This window comes from Acinonyx jubatus, chromosome E2 (assembly GCF_027475565.1).
Source record: "Acinonyx jubatus isolate Ajub_Pintada_27869175 chromosome E2, VMU_Ajub_asm_v1.0, whole genome shotgun sequence".
Lineage (NCBI taxonomy): Eukaryota > Metazoa > Chordata > Mammalia > Carnivora > Felidae > Acinonyx > Acinonyx jubatus.
The window spans coordinates 59,537,649-59,561,301 of record NC_069396.1 but is presented as its reverse complement, the minus strand read 5'-3'; the positions used below and the strand labels follow the sequence as shown (position 1 = coordinate 59,561,301).

Genomic DNA, 23,653 nt, shown 5'->3' with positions numbered 1-23,653 from the left:
GCAGAGCTACTTACAGAGGGAACACCACTGGATCTACATCTGACTTCTCTAGCTTTCTGTGAGGCAGGCCTTGCTTGGAATAGATACTCTTACTTAAATGTTTTTGCTATATTGTATTCTTTTCCTTGCAACAAACTGCAGTTGGGTTTCAGTCATTTGGAATCCTGTGAGGCTTCTTTAGCAATTAAACCCTGACCGCCCCTATCTATACAAGTCTAACAAGAGACTTTTAAAATAAAAAGTCATTCTATTTCAAATTTAAATTTTATGGGTTGGATTAATTTCTAACTTTATTTTTTCATAATCATAAACTGATGTACCTCTGTCTTTTCTTTCTATCCTTTGAGTTGTTTAAAATTAATGCAACCCCCACTTGTATAGAAGATCCTTTTCTCACTTTTCTTGGAGGTTACCTTGTAGAGTTTCCCTTCCATCACTGTTGTGTCAGAACCTAAAATTAGTAATTATTGGGGTGCCTGGATGGCTCAGTTGGTGGACCGTGCAGCTCTTGATCTCAGGGTGATGAGTTTGAGCCTCACATTGGGTGCAGAGATTACTCAAAAATAAGGGCACCTGGATGGCTCAGTCGGTTAAGCCTCTGACTTTGGCTCACGCCATGATCTCATGGTTTGTGGGTTTGAGCTCTGTGTTGGGCCCTGTGCTGACAGCTCGGAGCCTGGAGCCTGGAGCCTGCTTTAGATTCTGTGTCTCCCTCTCTCTCTGCCCCTCCCGTGCTCGCACTCTGTCTCTCTCGCTCTCTCTCAAAAATAAACATTAAAAAAATTAAATCTTTTTTTTTTAAGTTTATTTTTAAGAGAGAGACAGAACGTGAGTTGGGGAGGGGCAGAGAGAAGGGAAGCTGGGGACACAGAATCTGAAGCAGGCTCCAAGCTCTGAGCTGTCAGCACAGAGCCTGACGTGGGGCTCCAACGCACAAACCGCGAGATCATGACCTGAGCCGGTCAGACACTTAACCGACTGAGCTACCCAGGCGCCCCCCCAAAAATTAAATCTTTAAAAAATAAAATTATTTAGTCCCTTTCCCCAAACTCTTCAAAGCTTTAGAATGCTTTTATTTCAAATGCTTTTATTCATTTGCACATCCCATTCTTGTCCAGGATAACTTTTCTTTCTCAAGTACAAATTTAGAAATCCATTTTGATAGCATTGCTGGTAGTAAGACGCTGAGTGCTTATTTGCATATATTTTCATGATGGTCCCGTTCTTGTAGGATTATTTAAAATGATATGCAACCCTGAGTTGCCAGTAATTTTATTTCTACATCTTCAAAACATTATGTGATTCTCCCCTATTTTCCATTATTTCTTTTAAAATTTTATTCTCTGTTTAAGGACATTCCTTTTTAGGTCATCTATCTTTCCTTCCTGGCTATTTCTCAATCTTCCTTTTCTCTTCACTGGGGAGCAATGTGATATGGGTGTGTCTTTCAGTGTACTTTGTTGATTTTTATTAGAATTGTTTTGCTTTCATAATTTTGCATTTAATTCTTCATCAGCTCTAGGAAATGTTTAATCATAGTAAGAAATGTGAATAATAATCACAGTAATCATGGTAAATAATAGTAATCATTTAAATAATGCCTGAAAATCTTGTTCTGTTTTTTTTTTCTTTTTAATTTCTAGGATAAATCTATCTAAAGTAAAATGAGAAAAAAATATAATTAATGGTAGTGGATTGCATTCTGGACTTGAAAAAATAGGATAATTGACATTTTAATATCATCTTTGGAACACATAATACTATTGGATCAACATTAAATTTTCTCATTTTGATCATTGTATCGACATTATGAGAGATAGTTTCCATTTACTTAGGAAATATTTTTATATATGTATATACATGTGTATATGTGTGTGTGTGTGTATTACAACTATAGTGATATATATATATATATATATATATATATATATATATATATATATAACCTCACAAGAGTTGTAATGTAATTTATATCTATGTATCATCATTATATCCTATTTCCTAAAATTTTAAGGATGTTTTGCATCAGTGTCTGTATGGTGTTGGTCTGCAGCTTTCTTTCAAGTATTTTTTATTTTTGTTTTTAAATTTTATTTTATTTATTTATTTTGAGAGACAGAGACAGTGCAAGTGGGGGAGGGGCAGAGAGAGAGGGAGACAGAGAATCCCAAGCAGACTCACTGCCAGCACGGAGCCCAAAGCGGGGCTCAAACTCATGAAACCATGAGATCATGACCTGAGCTGAAAACCAAGAATCAGTTGCTTAACCGACTGAGCCACCCAGGCACCCCAGCAGTTTTATATTCATAGTATTACCTGGTTTTGGTATCAAGTTAAAGTTAAAATCATAAAACTAGTTGGGAAGAGTTCCATCCTTTTTTTTTTTTTTTAATAATTTTAGAATTGGAATTATTTCTTAAATATTTAAAAGAACTCACTAGTGAAGCCATATTGGCATGAAATTATGGTGGAAAAATTTTAAACTACCAGTTCAATGTCTATAACAGAGGGCATTTCAGATTACTCATTTCTTCAGTGACCATGAGTAGTTGAAGTATTTCAAGAAAGTTTTTCTTTTTTGTCAATTTCTAGTTTTCATAGAGTTGTTGGAGTTATTTAAAATATCATGTATAATCTTAATATCTTTAATATATCTAGTGCTATACCATCTTTCATTGCTTATATTGGTAATTTGTCTTTTTTTTTTTTTCTTAACAATCTACACAGAGATCTATCAACTACATTGATCTAGTTAAATGACAGCTTTAGGGTTCATTGATTTTCTCTATTTTTATCGTCTATTTTATTAACTTCTGCTCTTTAATATTTATTTTCTTTTGTCTTTGTTTTTAATTGTTTTATATTTAGTGTCCTAACTTAAATGTTGAAAGTATTTACTTATCTTTTTAATTTACAAAATGAGTACTTGATCAGTTGTTCTTCACAAACCCAATGCAGCTTTCTGCCCATGGATCCTGTCCCTGTGCTTTAATAAAACCACATTTTTGCACTGGAAAAAAAAAAAATATATATATATATATATACACACACACACACATATATATATATATATGTGTGTGTGTATATATATATATATGTATATACATTTTCTTCTAATCTCAGTGATAGTAAATCTTGAAATATTGGGTTTCATTTCACTTGGTTCAAAATATTATCTACTTTTTCTTGTGGTTTCTTTTTTGACCCAAACATTGTTTATCAATGTTTTCTTTAATTTCCAGATATGTGGGGGCTTTTTTCAGAGTATTCTTTTATGAAGTCTTAGTTGAATTCCCTTATGGTCAGAGTATATAGTTTCATGATTTTAATCATTCTACATTTATTGACATTTATTTTATGGGCTATGGTCTATTTTGATGAACATCCTTTGTGGACCTTAAAATATGTTCTGCTGTTGTTGGAGAAAGACTCTCTAAATATCAATTAGACCAAGTTGGTTGATGTGTTAGTTTCCTATGGCTGATGAAACAAGTTATCATAAACTGAGTGGCTTAAAAATACAGCAATTTACTCTATCACAGTTCTGGAGGCTAGAAGTCTGAAATCAAGATGTTAGTAAGGCCATGTTTCTTCTGAAAGCTCTGGGGAAGATTCCTTCCTTGCCTCTTCCTAGCTTCTGATATATTTTTTAATCATTGAATTTTTTTCATTGTGATAAGTGTACTCTTTCACCCAGTAGTGTGATTCCTGGATTGTACAGTAGTTCTATTTTTCATTTTTTGAGGAACTTCACACTGCTTTCCACAGTAGCTGCACCAATTTGCATTCCCACCAGCAGTGCAGGAGTGTTCCTTTTTCTCCACATCCTTGTCAATGCCTGTTGTTTCTTGTGTTTTGTCACCAGTAGCAATAAAGAAAAAAAATTTTTAAAGCAGTCGGAAAAGAAGGTAGTTACATGCAAGGGAAATCCAATAAAGCTATCAGAGGATTTTTCAGCAGAAACTTCACAGGCTAGAAGGGAGTGGCATGATATATTCAAAGTGCTGAAAGGGAAAAATCTAAGCCAAGAATACTCTATCCAGCAAAACTATCATTTAGAATAGAAGGAGAGATAAAGAGTTTAAACAAAAACCAAAGGAGATCATAACCTCTAAACTAGACCTACAAGCAATTTTAAAGGGACTCTGAGTGGAAGGGAAGACCATAAATAAGAGTATGAAAAGTAAAAAACACAAAAGCAGTAAAAATAAATATTTCTGTAAAAATCAGTCCGTGGATCTATAAAATAAAAGGACGCAAAATATGAGCTGATATACCCAAAATATGAGGAGAGGAGTAAAGAATGGTTTAAGTGATTATCAGCTTAATATAGACTGCTATATGAATAAGATGTTTTACACCAATCTAATGGTAACCACATATCAAAAGCAGTAATAGATATGCAAAGAGTAAAGAATTCCAAGTATATCCCTAAAGAAAGCCAACAAACTATGAAAAAGCAAGAAAAGAAAGGATCAGAGAAAATCTATAGGAACAACCACAAAACAAGTAAAATAGCAATAAATACATATCTATCAATAATTACTTTGAATGTAAATGGACTAAATGCTCCAATCAAAAGACATAGGGTGACGGAGTGGATAAAAAAACAAGACCCATCTATATGCTGCCTAGGAGCGATGGCTTCACAGATGAATTCTATCAAACATTTAAAGAGGAATTAATACCCATTCTTCTCAAATGATTCCAATAAATACAAGAAGGAAAAATTCCAAATTCATTCTATGAAGCCAGTATCACCCTGATACCAAAGCCAGATAAAGATACCACAAAAAAGAGAGAGAGAACTACAGACCAATATTTCTCATAAACATAGATGTAAAAATCTTCAACAAAATATTAGCAAACCAAATCCAACAATATATTTTTAAAAAGCACACACCATGATCAAGTTGGATTTATTCCTGGGATGCAAGGGTGGTTCAATATTCACAAAACAATCAACGTGGTATGTCACATCAATAAGAGGAAGAATAAAAACCATGTGATCATCTCAATAAATGCAGAAAAAATATCTGACAAACTACAACATCCACTGATGATTAAAAAAAAAAAAACCCTCTGTAAAGTAGATCTACAGGGAACATATCTCAACATAATAAAAGCCTTATATGAAAAAAACCACAGACAACATTGTACTCAATGGTGAAAAACTGAGAGATTTTCCCCTAAAGTCAGGAACAAGACAGGGATGTCCACTTTCACCACTTTTATTCAAGATAGTCCTAGAAGTCCTAGGCACAACAGACAACAAAAATAAATAAAAGATATCCAAATTGGTAAGGAAGAAGTAAAACTTTCACTATTTGCAGATGACATGATACTGTATACACAAAACCTTAAAGACTCCACCAAAAAACTACTAGAGCTGAAAAATGAATTCAGTAAAGTTGCAGGATACAAAATCAATGTACAGCAATCTGCTGCATTCCTGTACACTAATAATAAAACAGCAAAAAGTGAAATTAAGAAAACAATACCATTTACAATTGCACCGGAACCAATAATATATCTAGGAATAAACCTAACCAAACAGGTGAAAGATCTGTACTCTGAAAACTATAAAACACTGATGAAAGAAATTCAAGATGATGAAAAGAAATGTAAAGACATTCCATGCTTGTAGGTTAGAAGAACAAATATTGTTAAAATGTCTACACTACCCAAAGCAATCTACACATTTACTGCAATCTCTATCAAAAGAACAAATATTGTTAAAATGTCTATACTACCCAAAGCAACCTACACATTTACTGCAATCCCTATCAAAATACCAATAACATTTTTCACAGAGCTAGAACAAACAATCCTAAAATTTGTATGGACCCACAAAAGACCTTGCATAGCCAAAGCAATCTTGAAAAACAAAACTGGAGGCATCACAATTCCAGATTTCAAGTTATACTACAAAGTGGTAGTAATTAAAACAGTGTGGTACTGGCATAAAAACCAGTCTCTGGTTTTTTAGTTTTATAGAGGCATGACTCAGTTTTTTTTTTTCCTTTCCTTCCTTCCTCCCTTCGTTTCTTTCTATCTCTCTCTCTCTCCCCCACCCCCCTCCCTCCTTCCTTCCTCCCTTCCTTCCTTCCCTCCCTGTATGCTCTTGCTTCTAGTATACCAAATATAGTGTATTAGACCACTTGATATTTTTCTACAAGTCAATTTTGCTGTTTGTTCATTTTTTTCCTTTCTATGTGGTTCATTTTGCATAATTTCTATAACTACATCTTTAAACTCACGGATCTTTTCTTCTTCAATATCTTATCTGATTTTCATACCATGCAGTGTATTTTTTGTTAGATATATTCCCCATAAATTCCACATAGATCTATTTTTGTATGTTTTTAATCTATTTCTCCTTTAATCAAGTTATTGGTTTTCCTATGCTTCCAACAACAAATGCAGTATATTTATAAAAGCTCTTTAACATATTTGTCTAATTTTATCATTTCAGTCACTTTTGGTGTTTGTTTCTATTTTCTTCTTATGCTAATATGCTATATGTCTTACATTCCTGCTCCTTTGTGTGCATGATAAATTTACTGGGTGCCAGACAAGATAAACGTTACATTGGTAAGTGTTGCATTTGCTTGTGTCCCTTTAAATAGTCTCAGATTTTGTCATGGCTTTCACTAAAAGTACTTGGTAGGTGTTTTTCCTTCGAATGTTTGCTTTTAATTCTTTTCAGCGTGAGTCCAGCGCAAAATTTAGTCTGTGTTTAACTAAGTCTCACTATCTAGGTGATATACTTCTGAGGATTCTACCTGTTGTTCTGTACACTGTATAATGGACGTTTCCATGCTGGCAGATGAGAACATAAATGATTCCCAGCCCTCCAGGAGCTGCAGGAATTATTCAGTATACTGCCTTCTAGGGGTACGTTCCTAAACCTCACATAGTTTACTCTTGCACTTGTATAGATCTGGACACGGTCAACAGTTTCAGTGAATCTTTCCTCAATTCTTTGCCTCTCCTCTTTCCCTGTACCCCTCAACTCTAGCTCCCTACCCTTTCATAACTAAATTCTAGTCACATTAGTCTTGTACCCTGATTTTTGTCTCCAGGCTCTAAGGGAGGGAAATCAGAGGGCTCCACTCCAGTTTCCCTACTGGGAAGCAGTGTCCCAGTGGCTACCCTGAATTTCTGGAAGAATTCTGTAAGATTCGCTGAACAGCTGGAAACAAAGACCAGAGAAATTGACCAGAAAACAGGAAAGAAAATAAATGAGAGTCTTTGCCAGGCAGGAAAAAAACAAAAACAAAAACGAAAAACACCTGAAAATCAGAGAATGAAATTGTTACCATGTGAGAACAGTCTTTCTGATGGAAAGACTTGAGTATCTGACCAGAGGATGGATCTTCACTTATTCCTAGGGAACCACTTATAGGTGCCCAGTAAAATACCCTGATTTAGGTACACCTGTGATGGAAAAAGCCCCTATTACCCTCGAATGGGAAGCAGCCCTCTTGTTCACATTGGTACTGCAAACCCCAGGGTTTCCCTCAAACCTCAGAATGATCTCACCACCCAGAGGAGGTCCACAGCTTTCTGGATCCTTTGGACCACTTCCTCTCACCCAGATCTAATAGAACTACACTTATTTCAGGGTTTCCTCTGTGGCATAGGGTGAGGGAGAGGGAGTGATTTTGCAGCAGGCTCGGGAGGCAGAGAAAAGCTAAAACCTTGAGGTGCCAGGGATGGCACAGGGGCCTACAGCACCCAGCCAAACTCAAGACCAGGTGGTAGAAGGTGGGTTATAGACACCGGGGTGCAGTAGACAGTAGGTGCAGGAGCAGGTGAGGGAAGCAGCCTTAGGGACGCAGGGGGAAGGTGGGAGTAGTGTGGGGACAGTGGGGCAGGAGCCGGCCTGGAGGCTGGGCCACGGAGGGAGCAGGCTGCCAAGGGTGCAGAACAGGGCCAGGGCAGCCACTGGGGCTGCGCATCTCGAAAGTGCAGGAGAGCCAAGGAGTCAACGCTGCTGCCAAGAAGCCATTAGGCGAGAAGAGAATTTCCAGGCTGGGCCAATAGGGCACATGGAGAGCCCCAGAGCTGGACTGCTAGGGATTGCGGGGGCGGGGGGCCGTACACCTGGAGGCCAGAGAGCCCAGAGAGGTACAGCCAGTTAGACCAGAGCTCTCCCTGGCCTCTGGCAGGGTGCCCACCTGACACCCCACCCCTAAGCCAGCAGTTTGGCACTTAGAGGCTCCGGCTTCCTTCCTCTCTGAACCAAAGCCTTTCTGCAGGCAAGTCCCACCCTGGCATGCATACCTCTAATGCAGTGCACTGGCCGGGTTCTCCCCCAGGCCCTGGGGCTCCAGCTGTGCCTGGAAGTTGGCAGGTTGTGTTCCTTTCTGGAGGCTCTGGGAAATCAGATTCCTGCTTGTGTGGGCTGTTGGCAGAATTTAGTTCCATGTGGTTGTGGAACAGATCTCTAAGCTTCCAAGGTGCTTTCTGGTTGTGTTGAGATCAGCAAAGTCATATAAGAGCTCTTCAAAGAGCTCTTTCTGTGACTCAATACTCTGGCCTGATCTTGCTGAATCAAGACTGAAGACGCTGGCTATCAGATGTGTGATGCTCAACTTGGCTCCTAGCTTTTTTCTCAGAACCAGCAATGGGCCGCCAAAGGGCCTTATACAGCCCTATCTGACTCTTCCATCTGCCTCTGTCTCCCTGCAGCTGGGAAAGGTCCCATTTTCAAAGACTCGTGTGATTACATTGAGCCCACCTGGTTAAGTCTCACCAAAAACTGCATTACATTACACATGCGAAGTCCCATTGGCCATCTACAGGAACATTCACAGGTTCTGGGGATTAGGGGATGGACATTTTGGGGAGCAGTGATTCCATCCACTACAGTTCACTGTCTGGTCCTCAGATTCGTTATGTGTCCTACTTGCAAAATATATTATGCCCATCCCAAGATCACAAAAAGTCTCATTCTGTTACAGTATCAACTCTAACACCCAGATCTCATCATCTAAATTGTCTACATCAGGTATGGGTGAGGGTTTGGATATAATCCACCCCAGGGCTCAAATCCTCTCCATCTGTGGATCTGTAAAATTAGAAAACAAGATAACTGCTTCAAAAATAAAATGGTGGAATAGACCTAGGATAACAGTATACGCATTGTTTCAAAACGGGAGAAAATGAAAAAATAAGTAAAAGCCACAAGTCCCAAGAAAATTTGAAATCAAGTTTAGCAAACTACATTAGGTACCAAGGCCTGGGAATATATCCTGTGGTTCAGGCCTCTGGCCACTGGGCTCACAGCTCCCCACCCTGGGTTCTACTCTGCCCTCGGAGTCCTCCTTTCCCATCACAGGTAACAAAGGTTTACAGTTTAGAAATTTGCTTAGCCAGTTTCATGTGTGTAGAATATTGGAAGTCCTAATTTTGTACTCTGTCCCTTTGAGATCCAACGTTATTTCTACTAGAATGAATTTCTTGAGAGCTTTGTGGCTCTTCTGTATCTACCAGAGATTGACTCCATTACACAAGAGGTTGATCCACAGACTTCCCCCCTGAATGATCCCGTTATCTATTTTTGACTTTTGCTGAGCTGGCCGTGGGATACTTTTAAGCTTCTTAGGTGCTCTCGGGTTGCAGAGGGGCCTGCTTAGTCACAATCTCTTCAAAGAAATGTCATGTGCCCGCATACTGTTCTTCTCATCTTGCTGACATCTTACAAAAGGTTGTATAGCAACACCTGTGGCTAGTTCTCCAGAACATGCTTTTCTCACCATGAATCACTTCCTTTCAATGTCTTTTGCAACTAAGACAGGATAAGAATTTCCCAAATCATCAAATCTTGGGTCTTTTCTGTTTAATAGTTCTTCCCTACATTTCTCTCTTCCCTATTACATTTTCCCATAAATGGTAAGAGACAAGGCCACACATTCAACACTTTGTTTAGAAATTTCCTCAGCTCAAAATGTCCATATAAAGACTTTATATTAACATTTGCAGGAGCTTTGTTTTGAATACTCAGAATTTGGTGGGAGAAAACAAAAGGCAATTAAGATAAAGGGATAAACTGCAGTATATCCCATCAGAGCATTACTCAGCAATGAAGAGAACGAGCTATTTATACACACAACAGGAGTGATTCTTAAAATAAGGCTTCATGGAAGACAGCAGATGATAATAAACTTCTAAGGTTCCACTATGAAGAAGAATCTAGAAAAGACACATTTATCCATACAGGAAGTAAGTCAACGGCTGCCTAGGGAAGACACGGGAAGTATTAGGAAGGGGCATGAGGTAACTCTGGGGGGTAGGTATGTCCAAGAACATGGCTGGGTGATCCTCAGGTTTGTGCATATGTTAAGGCTTACCAAACGGTACGCTTTAAGTGTGTGCAGTATACTGCATGTGGACTACACCTTAAAGAAACTATAAAAAATGATTCCACTAACATCCAGGTCTTGTGCTTCTACTGGAACACCAGATCGAGCACCAATATAGTGACTCTACCCTCTCTCTCCAAAGAGGCCCTGTGAAGAGAGCCTCTTCCTCAGCACTAAGGAAAACTGGCAAGCAGTGAAGGCTGTTTGCAAGGGAGTCCCCAGAAGCTCTGGCTGGTCACAAAAACTACAACTTTGAACCACAATGTCTGTGCCAGTTCTTGCCCATACGGCAAAGACACTGCGTAAAAGAGCCAGGGAGGTACAAGTATCAAGGTAAACTTTACATTCTTTGCTCTGCCACTGACCTTGGTCAGAGAGTGACACAGCCCTGGAGATCCTAAGAATTTCCACGCATCCCGATCTCATACAGCCAGTGATTGGAATGTTTGTGGACGTTTTTAAAATGGGCACATCCACTCTCACTTGCTGCAGTCTCCGCAATTCCAATTATTCACACCCAGGGCGAAATTTATTTTTGTTTCCTTCCTGGGATGGTAGGTCTTGCAGCCAGAGACCTGGGCAGCAGATCAGATTCTGGCCTTCAGGGCAGCAGGAACTTGGCAGGTCCTCAGAAACAGCTTCCCCTAACAGTGCTGGGAAACATGGCACCTATGCTGGAAATAAGACACTGAATCCACGCCGCTCCCAAACAATGCGAAGGCTGCCACAACCTTCCTCAACACCACCCTCAAATTACGCTGAAATCCAGACAAAATCAGGCCCACAAACCCCTGACCTCTCACCTAAAAAGCTTGTGTCAGCAACACCAGCACTGGACTGAGAGTGGTTCTCTGCCAGCCTGCTCTTCCATCTGAGGTACCTGAAGCTGGAGGCCCCCACAAGCACCATTTACCGCTTCCGTTTGGCAGGGCCTACTGTCTGCAAACCAATCCAAACAGTAAAAAGAACGTCCAAGATTAACGATGGTTTAAATAATGTCTTTATTATCACAGAGACCAGAGCAACAGAAGACAAGTGGTTCTCCAGGTGGGGTGACTCGGAGAAAAATGTGTCACATGTACCACATGAGGCCAACAATGTCCATGAAGAAAGTAAAGCTCTTCTGTAAGCCTCCAGAACACAGCTCAGGTCCTCTTGGCTAAAGATGGGTGAGGTCCACACCTTTACCCGTCAGTGGGGAGGGAATGAGGAACCCCATTCAATTCAGGATTCTCATAATTTCCTCCAGAGACTGGAGGTGTCCCTGAGGACATACAGAAACGAAGCTGGTAGAACTGAGATGGTTTCTGCCACAGACATTGGGTGGCAAATTTGGCAAGGAACCTGAGCAGGTCTGCAAGTGCAACGCAACCCATGAAAGTGTCCCTGTACCTGGCATCCTTAAGGTCTCTCCCCAGTGCTAATGTTCAGATACATGAGGTTCAACGTCTGACTGGTGTCTTCCTCTCCAAGGGCAATCACAAAGCCCCTCTCCATACAAGTCCTGTTGTGTTGAAAGCACTCCTAAAGCCGTCCTGCAGTGTGAACCTTCTGGTGCCGAATGAGGTGGGAGCTTAAACTATAGGCTTTCCCACATTCGTTGCACTCGTATGGCCTTTCTCCAGTGTGAACTTTTTGGTGCCTAACAAGGTGGGATGTTCTGATGAAATCTTTCCCACATTTGCTGCACACAAATGGCCTTTCCCCTGTGTGAACTCTCTGGTGTGCAATAAAGTCAGAGCTTCTACTAAAGAATTTCCCACAGTCGATGCACTCAAAAGGCCTTGCCTCAGTGTGAATTCTCTGGTGTTTAATGAGGGTGTACTTGTGCCCAAAGGATTTCCCACAATCACTGCAAACGTAAGGATTTTCTCCAGTATGGATGCTCTCATGCTGAACAAGTGTGGATTTGTGTCTGAAGACTTTCCCACAGTTGTTACACTTATAAGGCCTCGCTCCATTGTGAACTCTCTGGTGTACGATGAGGTTGGAGTGATGGCTAAAGTATTTTCCACACTCGCTACACTTGTAAGGCATTTCTCCGGTGTGAATTCTTTTGTGCTGAGTAAGATTGTCTTTGCGGCTAAAGGCTTTCCCACATTCTTTGCATTCGTAAGGCCTCTCTCCGGTGTGGATTCTCTGGTGCTGAATAAGTGTGGCTTTGCGGCTGAAGGCCTTCCTGCATTCGCTGCACTCGTAGGGCCTTTCTCCGGTGTGGATTCTCTGGTGCTGGACAAGCGTGTCTTTGCGGTTGAAGGCCTTCCCGCATTCGCTGCAGCTGTACTGCATCTGTCCGCTGTGAGAGGCCTCCCCGCTCCCAGTCCTCCTCTTCTTCTTGCTGTGGGTGGCCTGTCGCTGGTGACTGCCCAGACTGGCCTGGAGGCTCCACTGCTCCTCACACAGAAAGGGCTTTCCCGACAGGTGAGGTTCTTCACAAACCCTACAGTTCTTCCCAGATGAGGTCTTGCCTCTGTCTCTTCTGACAGGTTTCTCTACACTGTACTGCTTCTGATGCTGGTGAAAGTTTGCACTGAACAAGAACTGTCTCCCACATGCCCCGCAGGTGTAAGGTTTCAGTCCTTGGCATATTTCCTGGTGTTCATCCAGGTGTAAGAGGTCTTTCACGATGGGGCCACAAATGTCACAAGGGTGAGCCATCTGGGTTGATGAACCTGCCTTGGAAATGCTATCATGGGAGACTCCTAAAGAAACGGTCTGCTCAGAAGGTGCCTCTTCATCTTTCGCCGCGCACCAATAACCTGCGGGCAGAAAAATGCTCTTTAAGTGAATGGGGACTTTGGAGAAGGGGCAACCCCATCACACATGTGTCTAGTATTTAGCCCACGGGGGTGTCGGTAGGACAGCAGATGTGGGATCAGGTTAAAGAAAAAGCTGCTGTGCAATACTGGGCCTCAAAGGGTCACAGAATGAGGAAGCCTTCACAAGGGACAAAGACCTAAGGACGGGGTGTAGGTCAGGGAGACCCAGCAAGTAGGATATCCAATTTACTCCTCTGCAGATGATTTTTGAAGGGCCTTAGCTATTGGTGGACAGTACACAGAAATGTATGTCTAGGCCCAGGAAAATCTGATTTAAAATGAGCAACTGGTGTTCAAAAACAATTTAAGAACAGATGTATGTCTCAGACACATCAGCATTGTCCAACACAGGACGGCACTGCAGAAAGAGCAGCAGAGAGCACTGGTGAGTGGGCGTGGACAGCCCTGGGTTGGAGGTCTGGACAGAAACGATAAATAAGTGTCCAGAACGAGGAGAAAAAGATAGAAATAGGTGCGGTTTATAACCTGGGCACCAAACAGGAGTGGTGCCCAGGACAGGTTTCTGGTGCTATTTGAAGCCAGCCCCGAAGCTCCCTCCCCACGCTCCCACTCACCAGGGCCTGTCCACGTCCCTCCAGCCATGGCTAGAGTCATGACCTCTCGGTCAGGCACTCAGAGTTCTTTCCCCTGCTATGTTCAGCAACCACAAAAAATCTGGAAGAAACAAGTCGTAGAGGAAAGACAGGGCAAGTAGGAAAGCAGTGGCCCAGAGCAGCCTGCCCACAAGAGATTAAAGGACAATTAAATATTGCAAAATGAACACCAGAAATGTCTTGCAGATCAGCACCATGGGCCCCATGGGCAGTGGCCATGATGACAATTCATGACACAGGTAGGCCCGAGGAAATGCCAGTTATACGAAAGGGTAGAATCTGGAGCACAGAGGTTATCACGAATGTGGACAGAGCCACAGACAGCCAGGAAAACGGCAAGCAGGGTAGTCCACGGGACTGACCACAGGGACTGAAGGAGGCAGTTCACACAGCTGAACCCCGGCACCCAGGAAACCTGTGTTACTGAGGGAAAATGGCAGTGCCCACAGCAGCTTCGGGAAGAAAGTGGCAACCTCTGAGGGAAACCAGTAGAGCGAAGCCCAGAAAACTGGGGCACGTGGGGCCTTACCCAGGAAGACCGTGTGACTCAAGTCTCTGGGCCACTCTTCCCAAGAGAAACACACAAGCGCATCTTCAAAGTCACGTGACCCTGACAGCCATCAATACCTGAACACGGGGGCAGCAGCTCTCCCCAGGACTCCTGGTCTGTCCACCACACCTTCACTTTCCTCCTCGGCTCCCCAACCCAGACAGGATACCAGGCCCTGTGTGACTGGTGCCGGCTCACTCGTTCCTCATTTCCTAGTAATCATTCTGTCCAGCCCAGAACGACAGGTGGGGGACAAACAGACACTTCTGCCAGCTAGCTCCCCTGGTCCGGAGATCACGCCTCTTACATACAAACGTGAGCTCAGAATTCTCCTCTAAAGCCCCCGGCTATGAACTCAGATTCCACCTCCAGTACACATCACTCTTTAGACCACACCTCCCTCAGGTCTACGGATACCCACAACACAGGTACCTCCCACGTGCAAATGTGCACACAGCATCCACGGAATTCTTGGTTATTGCAGCCAAGATCACATCTGGCTCCAGCTGATGGTTCCCAGTGCCGTGTTATCTCTAAACCCAGCTTTTAAATCCTCCCTTCCTGGCCCTATTCTTTGATTCGATTTCAGCAATCCGGAACCACATATAGACATCAGATAAGCCCAGCCCCTTCCCACTTTGCCGTTACATACCAAGGATGCCATATCCTCATCTGTCGGGTTTAACACTTGACATACGTTCTCATTCAGAGGCCGCGCCCACTGGCCTTGTACCCCAAGCACAGTCACTCTGCCAGCTGACCCAATCAGCCTCTGAGCTAATCTACCTCTGAGTTTGGCAGAAACTCCCTAGGTCCCACTACAGGTCACCAGGAAAGCCTGGGAAGCACCCAGAAAAGGAAACGGGTGCCTGCTTTGGCCTCACTTTCATCTCATCTCTGTTACTGCTACGCCCCAGCACTCATCTCATGTCTCCCCTCTCTGGAAGACTCCCCCCACCCTGCCAGACCCTATTATCTCCCCCACCATGGACACTACACTCCCTTTGTCCCTTAAGTGACTCCCTCTCTGCCGTGTCCACCCCCCTCCAGACCCTTAATGGTACTGCCACTGTGACAGAAAGATCCTCTCTATAAATCTGACACGCAGCTCTACTCTAATCCATATACTGGCTGCCACTTTGTGGACTTGGATCCCTCCTGTGAAATCCAAACGTGTGCGTCCAGCTGCCTACCTGAAACCTCCACTCAGATGTCTTTAGACACTACAGACTCAACGTGGTCAAAGCCCAACTCCTGATATTATTTCCGGAAGTTACTCCCACCACCAACTTCGCTGTCTCAATTGAGAATTTTTCCACCCTTATACCTTCTCACGCCAAAAACTGTGGGAGCTGTGAGGTCATCCCTGAGTCCTCTCCTTTCTCTCACCATCCACATCAGAAAGTCCGGTTGGCCCTACTTAAAGAGACACAAAAAACAAACCCAGAATCCAGCACCCGTCCCTCACCTCCAGAACCACCAATCTAGTCCAGCCATCAACAGTCTTCTTTCCTCACCCCAATCTTCTTCACCGTGCAGCCAGAGAAAGCCTGTGAAGACCAATCGGATCACTCCTCTGCTCTAAACCTTCCATGGCTCCCACCACTCCCAAAACAGAAGCCCAGCTCCACAGGCTGCTGTTCCAGAGTTGAATTCTGTCCCCTGCTCGCTGATCACACCAAACATAACGGAGACCTGAGGCTCCCTGAACACTCGCAGTTCAGCCTCCAGGGATGTTTTTGCCCAAGCTTGTTCCTATACCTGGACACCGTTCCACACTTCATGCCACTGCACCAAATTCAAGGTACAGACCGTTAGTGACACCAGCATCCCCACACCCAAAGGCAAATACAAGGGAGGTGAACATTGCTAAGACACCAGCATTTGCCATACTGGGTTACCAAGATCATGGGCAAGTGCACTGACTGAGGACCGAGGACTCACCTATGCAGAGATCCTAAGTGCTTCCACCATCAATCAAAGCAACCCGGCAGTAAGAGGGAAGAGGGGGCTGAGGACGGCAGGCCACCACATGGGGCACCACTGACTGAACGACTCCTGTAACCCCTGCCCTGCCCTTCCGCGCCCACGATTTCTGAATGTCTCACCTCAGATACTAAGACCTTAGTGCCGCCTCCGCCCAGCTGTGCGAACAAAGACCGGTGTCACCACGTCCTCACCGGTAAAGCAGACAGTGGTGGTACCCACCTAAACAGGGCTGCTGTTTGGGTCACACACATTAACACAGATCAAAGATCTTTGAATTGGCTTTTTATCCAAATGGTTTTGGTGCAAATGAAGTGATGGGATTTTTTAATTGGGGATTTCTTTTTCAGCTTTTCAGAAAACGTGATACTTAAGACTTTCCATCATAATCAGACAGAGGCAGGCGCTTTGACCCGTCACTGGGCATCAGTATCCACTTAGAGCTACACGCGTTAATCTTCGCCCACTTGCTCATGCGAGCCAGGTGTACCCTTGTCCCTTCACCAAACCGGCCTACTGGTATACCCTCCTCTGCGGAGTCTGCGGGCCGCCCCTCTAAGACGTCCACGGTCTCTCCTTACCTGAACAGCTGGGGAGCTGGGCTACGGCGGCTCCCCCGCCCGGCTGACTCTCCCCTGCTCCACGCGCAGAACCTCTGCTGGGTCCACACACCGGCCAATCTGGGGCGCCTCACACCTGCCCCTGCATCCCAGGCCAGGCTCCTCACACCCTCCGGCCCTCTCCTCCTCCAGCAGGGACTCTCCCTGGAGGGAATGAGGGCGTCCACCCCCTCCTCCCTGCCCTCCGATCTCTCACCCCAAGGACCACACACGACACACACATCCTTAATCTTCTTCCCCCGAATCTGGCCTCCCGACCCGAGGCCTCATCCCTCAGTGGTCTCCACCCCAGCCCCCCCCCCACCCCAGATGCCCGTGGGACACCTCCCCTGCGAGGCGCCTCGGCTGTGCCACGTCCCGAGCGCAACTCCCGACTCCTGCGGGGCAGCTCTCTGCCGCACTCTCTCGGACCTCCGGGGAGAAAAACCGGACACGGACCTGTGACAGCCCCTGACTCCTACTTTCAGAGCAGCCGTCACCCGACATCCGACACTGAGGAAACCCTGCCAACCACGTCTCCACCTGCAACCTCTCCAGCCGCCACAACACTCCCGGAGTCCGAGGCTCCTCACCGGTCCCCCGGAGCCCAGATCGCCTCACGCTGCTCCGCGGCTCCCCCGGCCAGTCCACGCAAGGCTTCGGCTCGCCCGTTACGCCCCCCTGCAAACACGACGGCCCCACTTTCCCCGGCCCTCGCGGCTCGTCGCCCCTCCAAGCCTCTGCGCGTGCCGGTCGCTCGGCCAGGACCACTTGGACAGCGGTGACAAACGGGGGCTCCGCCCACAGCGGGCCCCCGCGGCCCAGAGCACTGGAGGCGGGGCCGCAACCGCCTCAACTACCACCCTTCGTTCGAGGCTTCGTGATTCCGAGCGCAGGGACGAAACGCGTCAAGGTCCGGGGAACAAAGTACCCACCTAGGCCGGATCCACCAACCGCGGCCGCCATCACAATCTGGAGGACCATACGGGGCCGTGAGGAGTCCCAGGTCGGGACCCGCGCGCCGCCGTCGCGGGCAGCGGAGCCTTCGCGGGCGCTGCCACCGCCGAGCCTCCCTGCGGCGAGCACAGAGTCTCCTCCCGTGTCCTCCCGCTTCCGTCACTCCGGGCCGAACCAGCGATCCCGAGGCTCTAGTCCGAGCGGCCCACCGAGAGCGGACAAAATGTCCGCCTCGGGGAAGACACCGGAAGTCCCGCCCAGTCGCCTTCCGCGCGCTTTTAAAGAGTGCCACCAAGCAAGGCGCAGAGGCTTCTGGGTAATGTGGTTCTCCAGAACAATTGGCCCCAGGCACCCGCGGACTCGCTCCCGGCCGGGGTGGGGTCCAGTGGTCTCGCGAGGGGCGCTGGGAAATGGTACCTCGAGGCTCCGAGGATGGAACGGGGGCTTCGGTCCTCACACGGAGCTGGGTGTGTTATGCGGAGGTCAAAGAAATGTTTGGAAACGTTCTTGTGGCTATTTCCCAAAGCCACAAAACCACGTGGACACATCTCATCAAATGTCAGTTCGAGTCCACTCAGCGCACTCGCATTTCCTTGCTGGTTTTTATTTATTTTTTTTTTATTTTTAACGTTTATTTATTTTGGGGACAGAGAGAGACAGAGCATGAACGGGGGAGGGGCAGAGAGAGGGGGAGACACAGAATCGGAAAGTCTCCAGGCTCCGAGCCATCAGCCCAGAGCCTGACGCGGGGCTCAAACTCACGGACCGCGAGATCGTGACCTGGCTGAAGTCGGACGCTCAACCGACTGCGCCACCCAGGCGCCCCACCTTGCTGGTTTTTAAATCCGTGTAGATGAAAATTTTAAGTTTGGGTGCTTTGGCTGGGTCAGGGGTCAGGGGTCAGATCTGCAGATTGCCTCTGGGGAGGAGGCAGGAGGGTTATTGTGTCCAGGGAGGCACTTTCTTGCAGGTGGGGGTGCTGATGGAGGGCAACCCAGGCAGCAGCACCCTTTAATTCAAATGATCTTTCTTAGCCCAAAAGCTGATATACTGATTTCCTCTAGGAATATGCCACCTATCTGGAAAGGACCATTATAAATGCTTTTCAATGTGCCAGGACGGTGGCTGACGCGGTCCTGGTGGCAGCAAATGTGCGAAAGTGACTGAACCCAGAAATAAAGATTTGGAACAGCATGATCTCATTTCTTTGCTAGGAAGTGATTTCTGATGTGGAAATGTTGGGGTTCAGAGCTGATGGCCAAGAAAGAATTCTTCAGATGTCTTTGGTGCAAAAAGGTGGTTTTATTAAAGCACAGGAACAGGACTCGGGGGCAGAAAGAGCTGCATTGGGGTTGTGACAGGTGATGATTATATACACAATGTTTCCAGGGCCCTGAGGGGCTAGCCACTGTTAGAAACCTTGTTACATTTATTACTGTTTAGTAAAATCTCAGTCATGAGACCCTTCAGATGTTATCAGTAGGCTATGCTTGGAGTATGACTGCCAATATACTTTGGGGGCTAGGGATAAAGAAAATTTCCATAGGAATTTCTAAATGCTTACAGTAGCCTCACAGGATCCTTGAGGTGTGGATAATGTTAAGCTAAGATTGCCTTGTGACTTTAGCAAAGTGTCAACATCAAGGCAGCTGAGTGCCTAGTGGAAGGTCATTGCCTGTTTCAAGGACTTGTCAATGGGCTGTAGACAGTAAGGAAATTTAATTTTTTTCTCTTGCCTTTGTTTCCCACATCAATTTTCACTTCACTTGCAATTACAGAGACAGTGTCTGAATTGAGAGTACAGATTATTTATGGTAAAGGAAGAAGAAGAGGAGAGGGAGGGTGAGTAGAGGAAGAGGAGGAAGAAGGAAAGGAGAAAGGAAGGGAGGATGGGAAGAAAAAAAGAAGGAAAGGAAGAAAAAAAAGAAACATGAATAGTTTAAACTACTGAAAGCTATTGATATAGTTCTGTAGTTCACAGATATACTAAAAAATGGTTCTGGGGGACATACCTTTGACAGGTGACAGATGGCAGCAAAAACTGAGCTGGAAACACTGAAGTCTGAGAGGTAAGAAAATGAAGCTGAGCACACAGTGGGGCTGAGACACTGAATATAACAGGGTTTAGTCTCCAAAATGTAATTTCTTTCCAATCTTGAAAACTCTGATTATCTACTCTGAGGGAGAATGAAAACATTTAGAAAGATGAACAAAGATACTGTAATACCATGCTTATTCACGGCTCTAACAAACATTCGATAAACACCTACTGCATTTCAACCCCTATCTCTTAAGTACATGGAACAAATTTGAAAACAAGAGACAAAGACCTCAGCCATCAAGAAGCTTACACTCTACAGTATTCATGAAAGATGGGAATAAATATGAAATATGAAAAAAAAAAAACACTGAATTATGTACAATGTTGGAATGTGTTAGGCACAATAGAAAAAGAAGATGAGGGTGCCGAGAAATGGGTCATGAGATGTAGTATTATACAGCTGAGGGAGGCTGATTTGGGCCCAGGTCTTACTTTATAAAGGGGACTTAGTGACAGCATGGACAGGTCAATGACATTGAGAGAAAAGTTTAATGTTATTCACTGTGTCCCTAGAAATGAGAGGCACAGCTTACCATGAAAGGTCACAGAAGGAACGCTGGGATTTGTTTAGGAGGCAGAAGCAGGAGCCAAGGAAAGGCCTAGCCCAGAGCCTTTGTTGTGTTTTCCATGGGAAAGGCAGGGCAGGGCAGAGCAAACAGCTGAGAATTGGCTACTTTGAACAATTCCAGTGGACTTCAGGTTATAGGGGTGATCTCTAGTTGCCTGATACCTGGCCCTGGGATGATTTAGGGCATGCAATTTTCTTCAGGAAACACTTAAATGAGTCAACATTCCTAGGTAATGGAGTGCCCCATTCAAGGTAAGTCACTGGGTGCTTTTATAAAACCTGAGCGCATGAAAAATATAAACACAGTTAAACTTCTTAAAGAGAGTGTGCACATTTTCAATTAGAGGACGATGGGCTAATGAAGAAAAAGAACAGCTCTTTTTTTGAGGCACAATAATTCTCTTGAATTTACTAGAGGCCAGAAAGGTAGCATCATTTATCATACATAACAAACATGTTGCTTAAATATATTGGACTAAAATGATTATTTAGGAGTGCCTGGGTGGCTCAGTTGGTTAAATGTCTGACTCTTGATTTCAGCTCAGGTCATGATCTCACAGTTTGGTTGGTAAGATCAAACCCCATGTAGGGCTCTGCACTGACAGTGTGGAGCCTGCTTGGAATTCTCTCTCTCTCTCTCTCTGTCTCTCTCTCTCTGTCTCTCTCTCTCTCTGTCTCTCTCTCTCTCTCTCTCTGCCTGTCCCCTGCTCACTCTCTCTCCCTGTCTCTCAAAATAAACTTTAAAAAATTGTATTTATATAATTTAAGTACAGGTTTTATTTTTACATACATTAAACTGTATTTTACATGAGGCACTCTCAAAAATACAACAAATAAAATTATTAATACAATTTTAGTTATAGACATCATAGAAATGCAGAATTGTACATTTACCCACATATACTTTTTAATTACCAAGTATTATGTTTATGAAGTTAGTCATCATAAAAGTCAAGTGATTAAAGATGTAAAATAAAAGTGAAATGAAATTAAACTCTTTGAAAGTTTCTTTTAAGTACCAACTGACAAAATTTTCTAAAAATTAATTTTATTTCACAAAAAATAATAATATTCTAGGTCTATTAAAGAAAACCAGGGGCACCTGGGTGGCTCAGTCAGTTGAGCATCCGACTTTGGCTCAGGTCACAATCTCAGTGTTTGTGAGTCCAAGCCCTGCATCAGGCTCTGTGCTGATAGCTCAGAGCCTGGAGCCTGCTTCGGATTCTGTGTCTCCCTCTCTCTCTGCCTTTCTCCCACTCATGCTCTGTCTCTCTCTCTCTCTCCAAATTAAATAAACATTAAAAAATTAAAGAAAACCAAAGCTGAACAGTAGTTAAAGCAGTATAAGCAGATTTTAATAAGAAACGATTGTAATGGGGGGAAAGAGACCTCAGTATAGAAAGTAGCTCAATTCCAAATACAGCATGAACCAACTAGGGGTTCATAGCCAAGAAGCAGTGTGGGAGTCAGTGGATGGAAAGGTACTAAGGGGAAACTTCATGGGTAAGGGGGATTCTTGCTGAAAGCAGGCCATGGTGATCAGTACCAACTGGGGGATGGTGGGATGAGCAATTTGATGAGATATTCAAGGAGCTATTAAGCAGAGGTGGATTCTGCCTACATCAACTTAATTGGATTCTTGCTACAATTGGGCAACGCAAAGATGGGCACAGAAGTCCAAACGTTGAGGTCTAGTTGGGAATAGGATTCTGAGGAGCCTACTAAAGTTTGGTCAAGGAGAAACTCGTTGTCAGCTCTGACCCCTAAATATTGCTGAATTGGAAATGCATTATTTTATCACTTATTTATTTAAGAGAAAAAATATACTGTAAACTAAGGTAAAAGAGTGCTAAACAATAATTTGTAGTAAATTATTTTAATTAAATTATTTTTATTTATTTTTATTTTTTTACTTTTTAAAAATTTTAATGTTTATTTATTTTTGAGAGAGAGAGACAGAGTGCAAGCGGGGAGGGGCAGAGAGAGAATCCAAAGCAGGCCCCAGGCTCTGAGCTGTTAGCACAGAGCCCGACATGGGGTTCGAACTCACAGACTGTGAGATCATGACCTGAGCTGAAGTCGGATGGTTAACTGTGGAGAATAAGCATAGAAATCCCCGGGCTTACACCAATGGGTTAACAAGGCATAAAGAAATACAAAGCCATAGAATGCTCACACCCAAGTTCGAGTAAAAAAGACTGGCACCCCAGAATATAGAGGGGATGCAAAGGCACCCCAGAATAGAAGGGAGTGCAGAGCCCCCGGAATAGAGAAGGAGGGGCAAAGTCCCAAAATAGGAATGGGTGCAAAGGTTCTCAATACAAAGGTATACAAGGTGAACAAGATTAGGCATGCAAGGCAAAAATGCCCCCCAATTTAGTACCATAGCAGAAAAGCTGCTTTCACAAGAGGAAGGGGCCAAGTTAGGTAAACTGGTGAATTCAGACTATGGACCGCTGTGCTGCAGGCAAAGCAGCCCAGAGCGGAGATGGTTAACAAAAGAAAAGGTGCCTTGTTAACCCTGAGGTTATTCCCCCTATCTGTCTCATCCCCCAGGCTAGCTAAGATAAACAGACACGGTGTCTCCTGTCTGCCGTTAACAACCATCTACCCATCTGCCTGGCGCCAGGATTTTGTTTTATATTGACCCAAACCCCAAACACTGTGTATCTTCAAACCCCCCCCCTTTTCCCTCACATCCCCAAGTTAATGCTCACAGTTTCTTTGTCTCTTTGTACATGCCCATCACGTTTGTAAGCCTTCTTATCTTAATAAATACAGGGCAAGGACCCTTATTTGGGGCTCATATATTTTCCCGGACATTAGTCATCTCTTGCTTTAATCCTGCATCCCACTCTTTTGCTGGCCAAAAGAGAACTTCAGACTTAGAGTCTACGACAGTTAACCAACTGAGCCACCCAGGCGCCTGATATTATTTTTATTTTTTATCACAATTTTGATTCTTTCAGTGGACAAAAATTCTCAGAGACCCATGATCTTTCCTATGAAAAGTTTTGATCATTGACACCACCTCCAACCCCACCTATCTTCCTCCCTCGTCACACTCTGCTAAACCTCCTAAACTTCTT

General features: G+C 44.3%; 2 protein-coding genes across 5 annotated transcripts in view; both read right to left on the bottom strand.

Moving 5' to 3' along the window:
• LOC106984985 (zinc finger protein 154-like) overlaps positions 1-23,653 on the bottom strand; it is a 110,194-nt gene that overhangs the window by 66,031 nt on the left and 20,510 nt on the right. The gene's annotated exons all lie outside the window — the stretch shown is intronic.
• Positions 11,353-18,155, bottom strand: ZNF134 (zinc finger protein 134). 4 transcript variants are annotated; one of them, XM_027037491.2, is made up of 4 exons: positions 17,874-18,155; positions 15,822-15,903; positions 13,765-13,864; positions 11,353-13,129 (listed from the first exon to the last, which is right to left on the bottom strand). In XM_027037491.2, the coding sequence occupies exons 3-4, from the start codon at positions 13,802-13,804 to the stop codon at positions 11,895-11,897; spliced, it is 1,275 nt and encodes a 424-aa protein (XP_026893292.2). In that variant the 5' UTR covers positions 13,805-13,864; positions 15,822-15,903; positions 17,874-18,155; the 3' UTR covers positions 11,353-11,894. The 4 variants fall into 4 exon arrangements, with proteins under 4 accessions (XP_026893292.2, XP_026893290.2, XP_026893294.2 ...); XM_027037489.2 differs by lacking the exon at positions 15,822-15,903; XM_027037493.2 differs by lacking the exons at positions 15,822-15,903; positions 17,874-18,155 and adding an exon at positions 15,681-15,699.

Bases quoted from the DNA above. Each gene is read 5' to 3' on its own strand.
- ZNF134 (XM_027037488.2), bottom strand. From the start codon at position 17,922: ATGGTCCTCCAGATTGTGATGGCGGCCGCGGTTGGTGGATCCGGCCTA. The intron at 13,130-17,873 runs GTGGGTACTTTG...TTCTGCCCGCAG, and splicing joins GGTTGGTGGATCCGGCCTAG to GTTATTGGTGCGCGGCGAAA.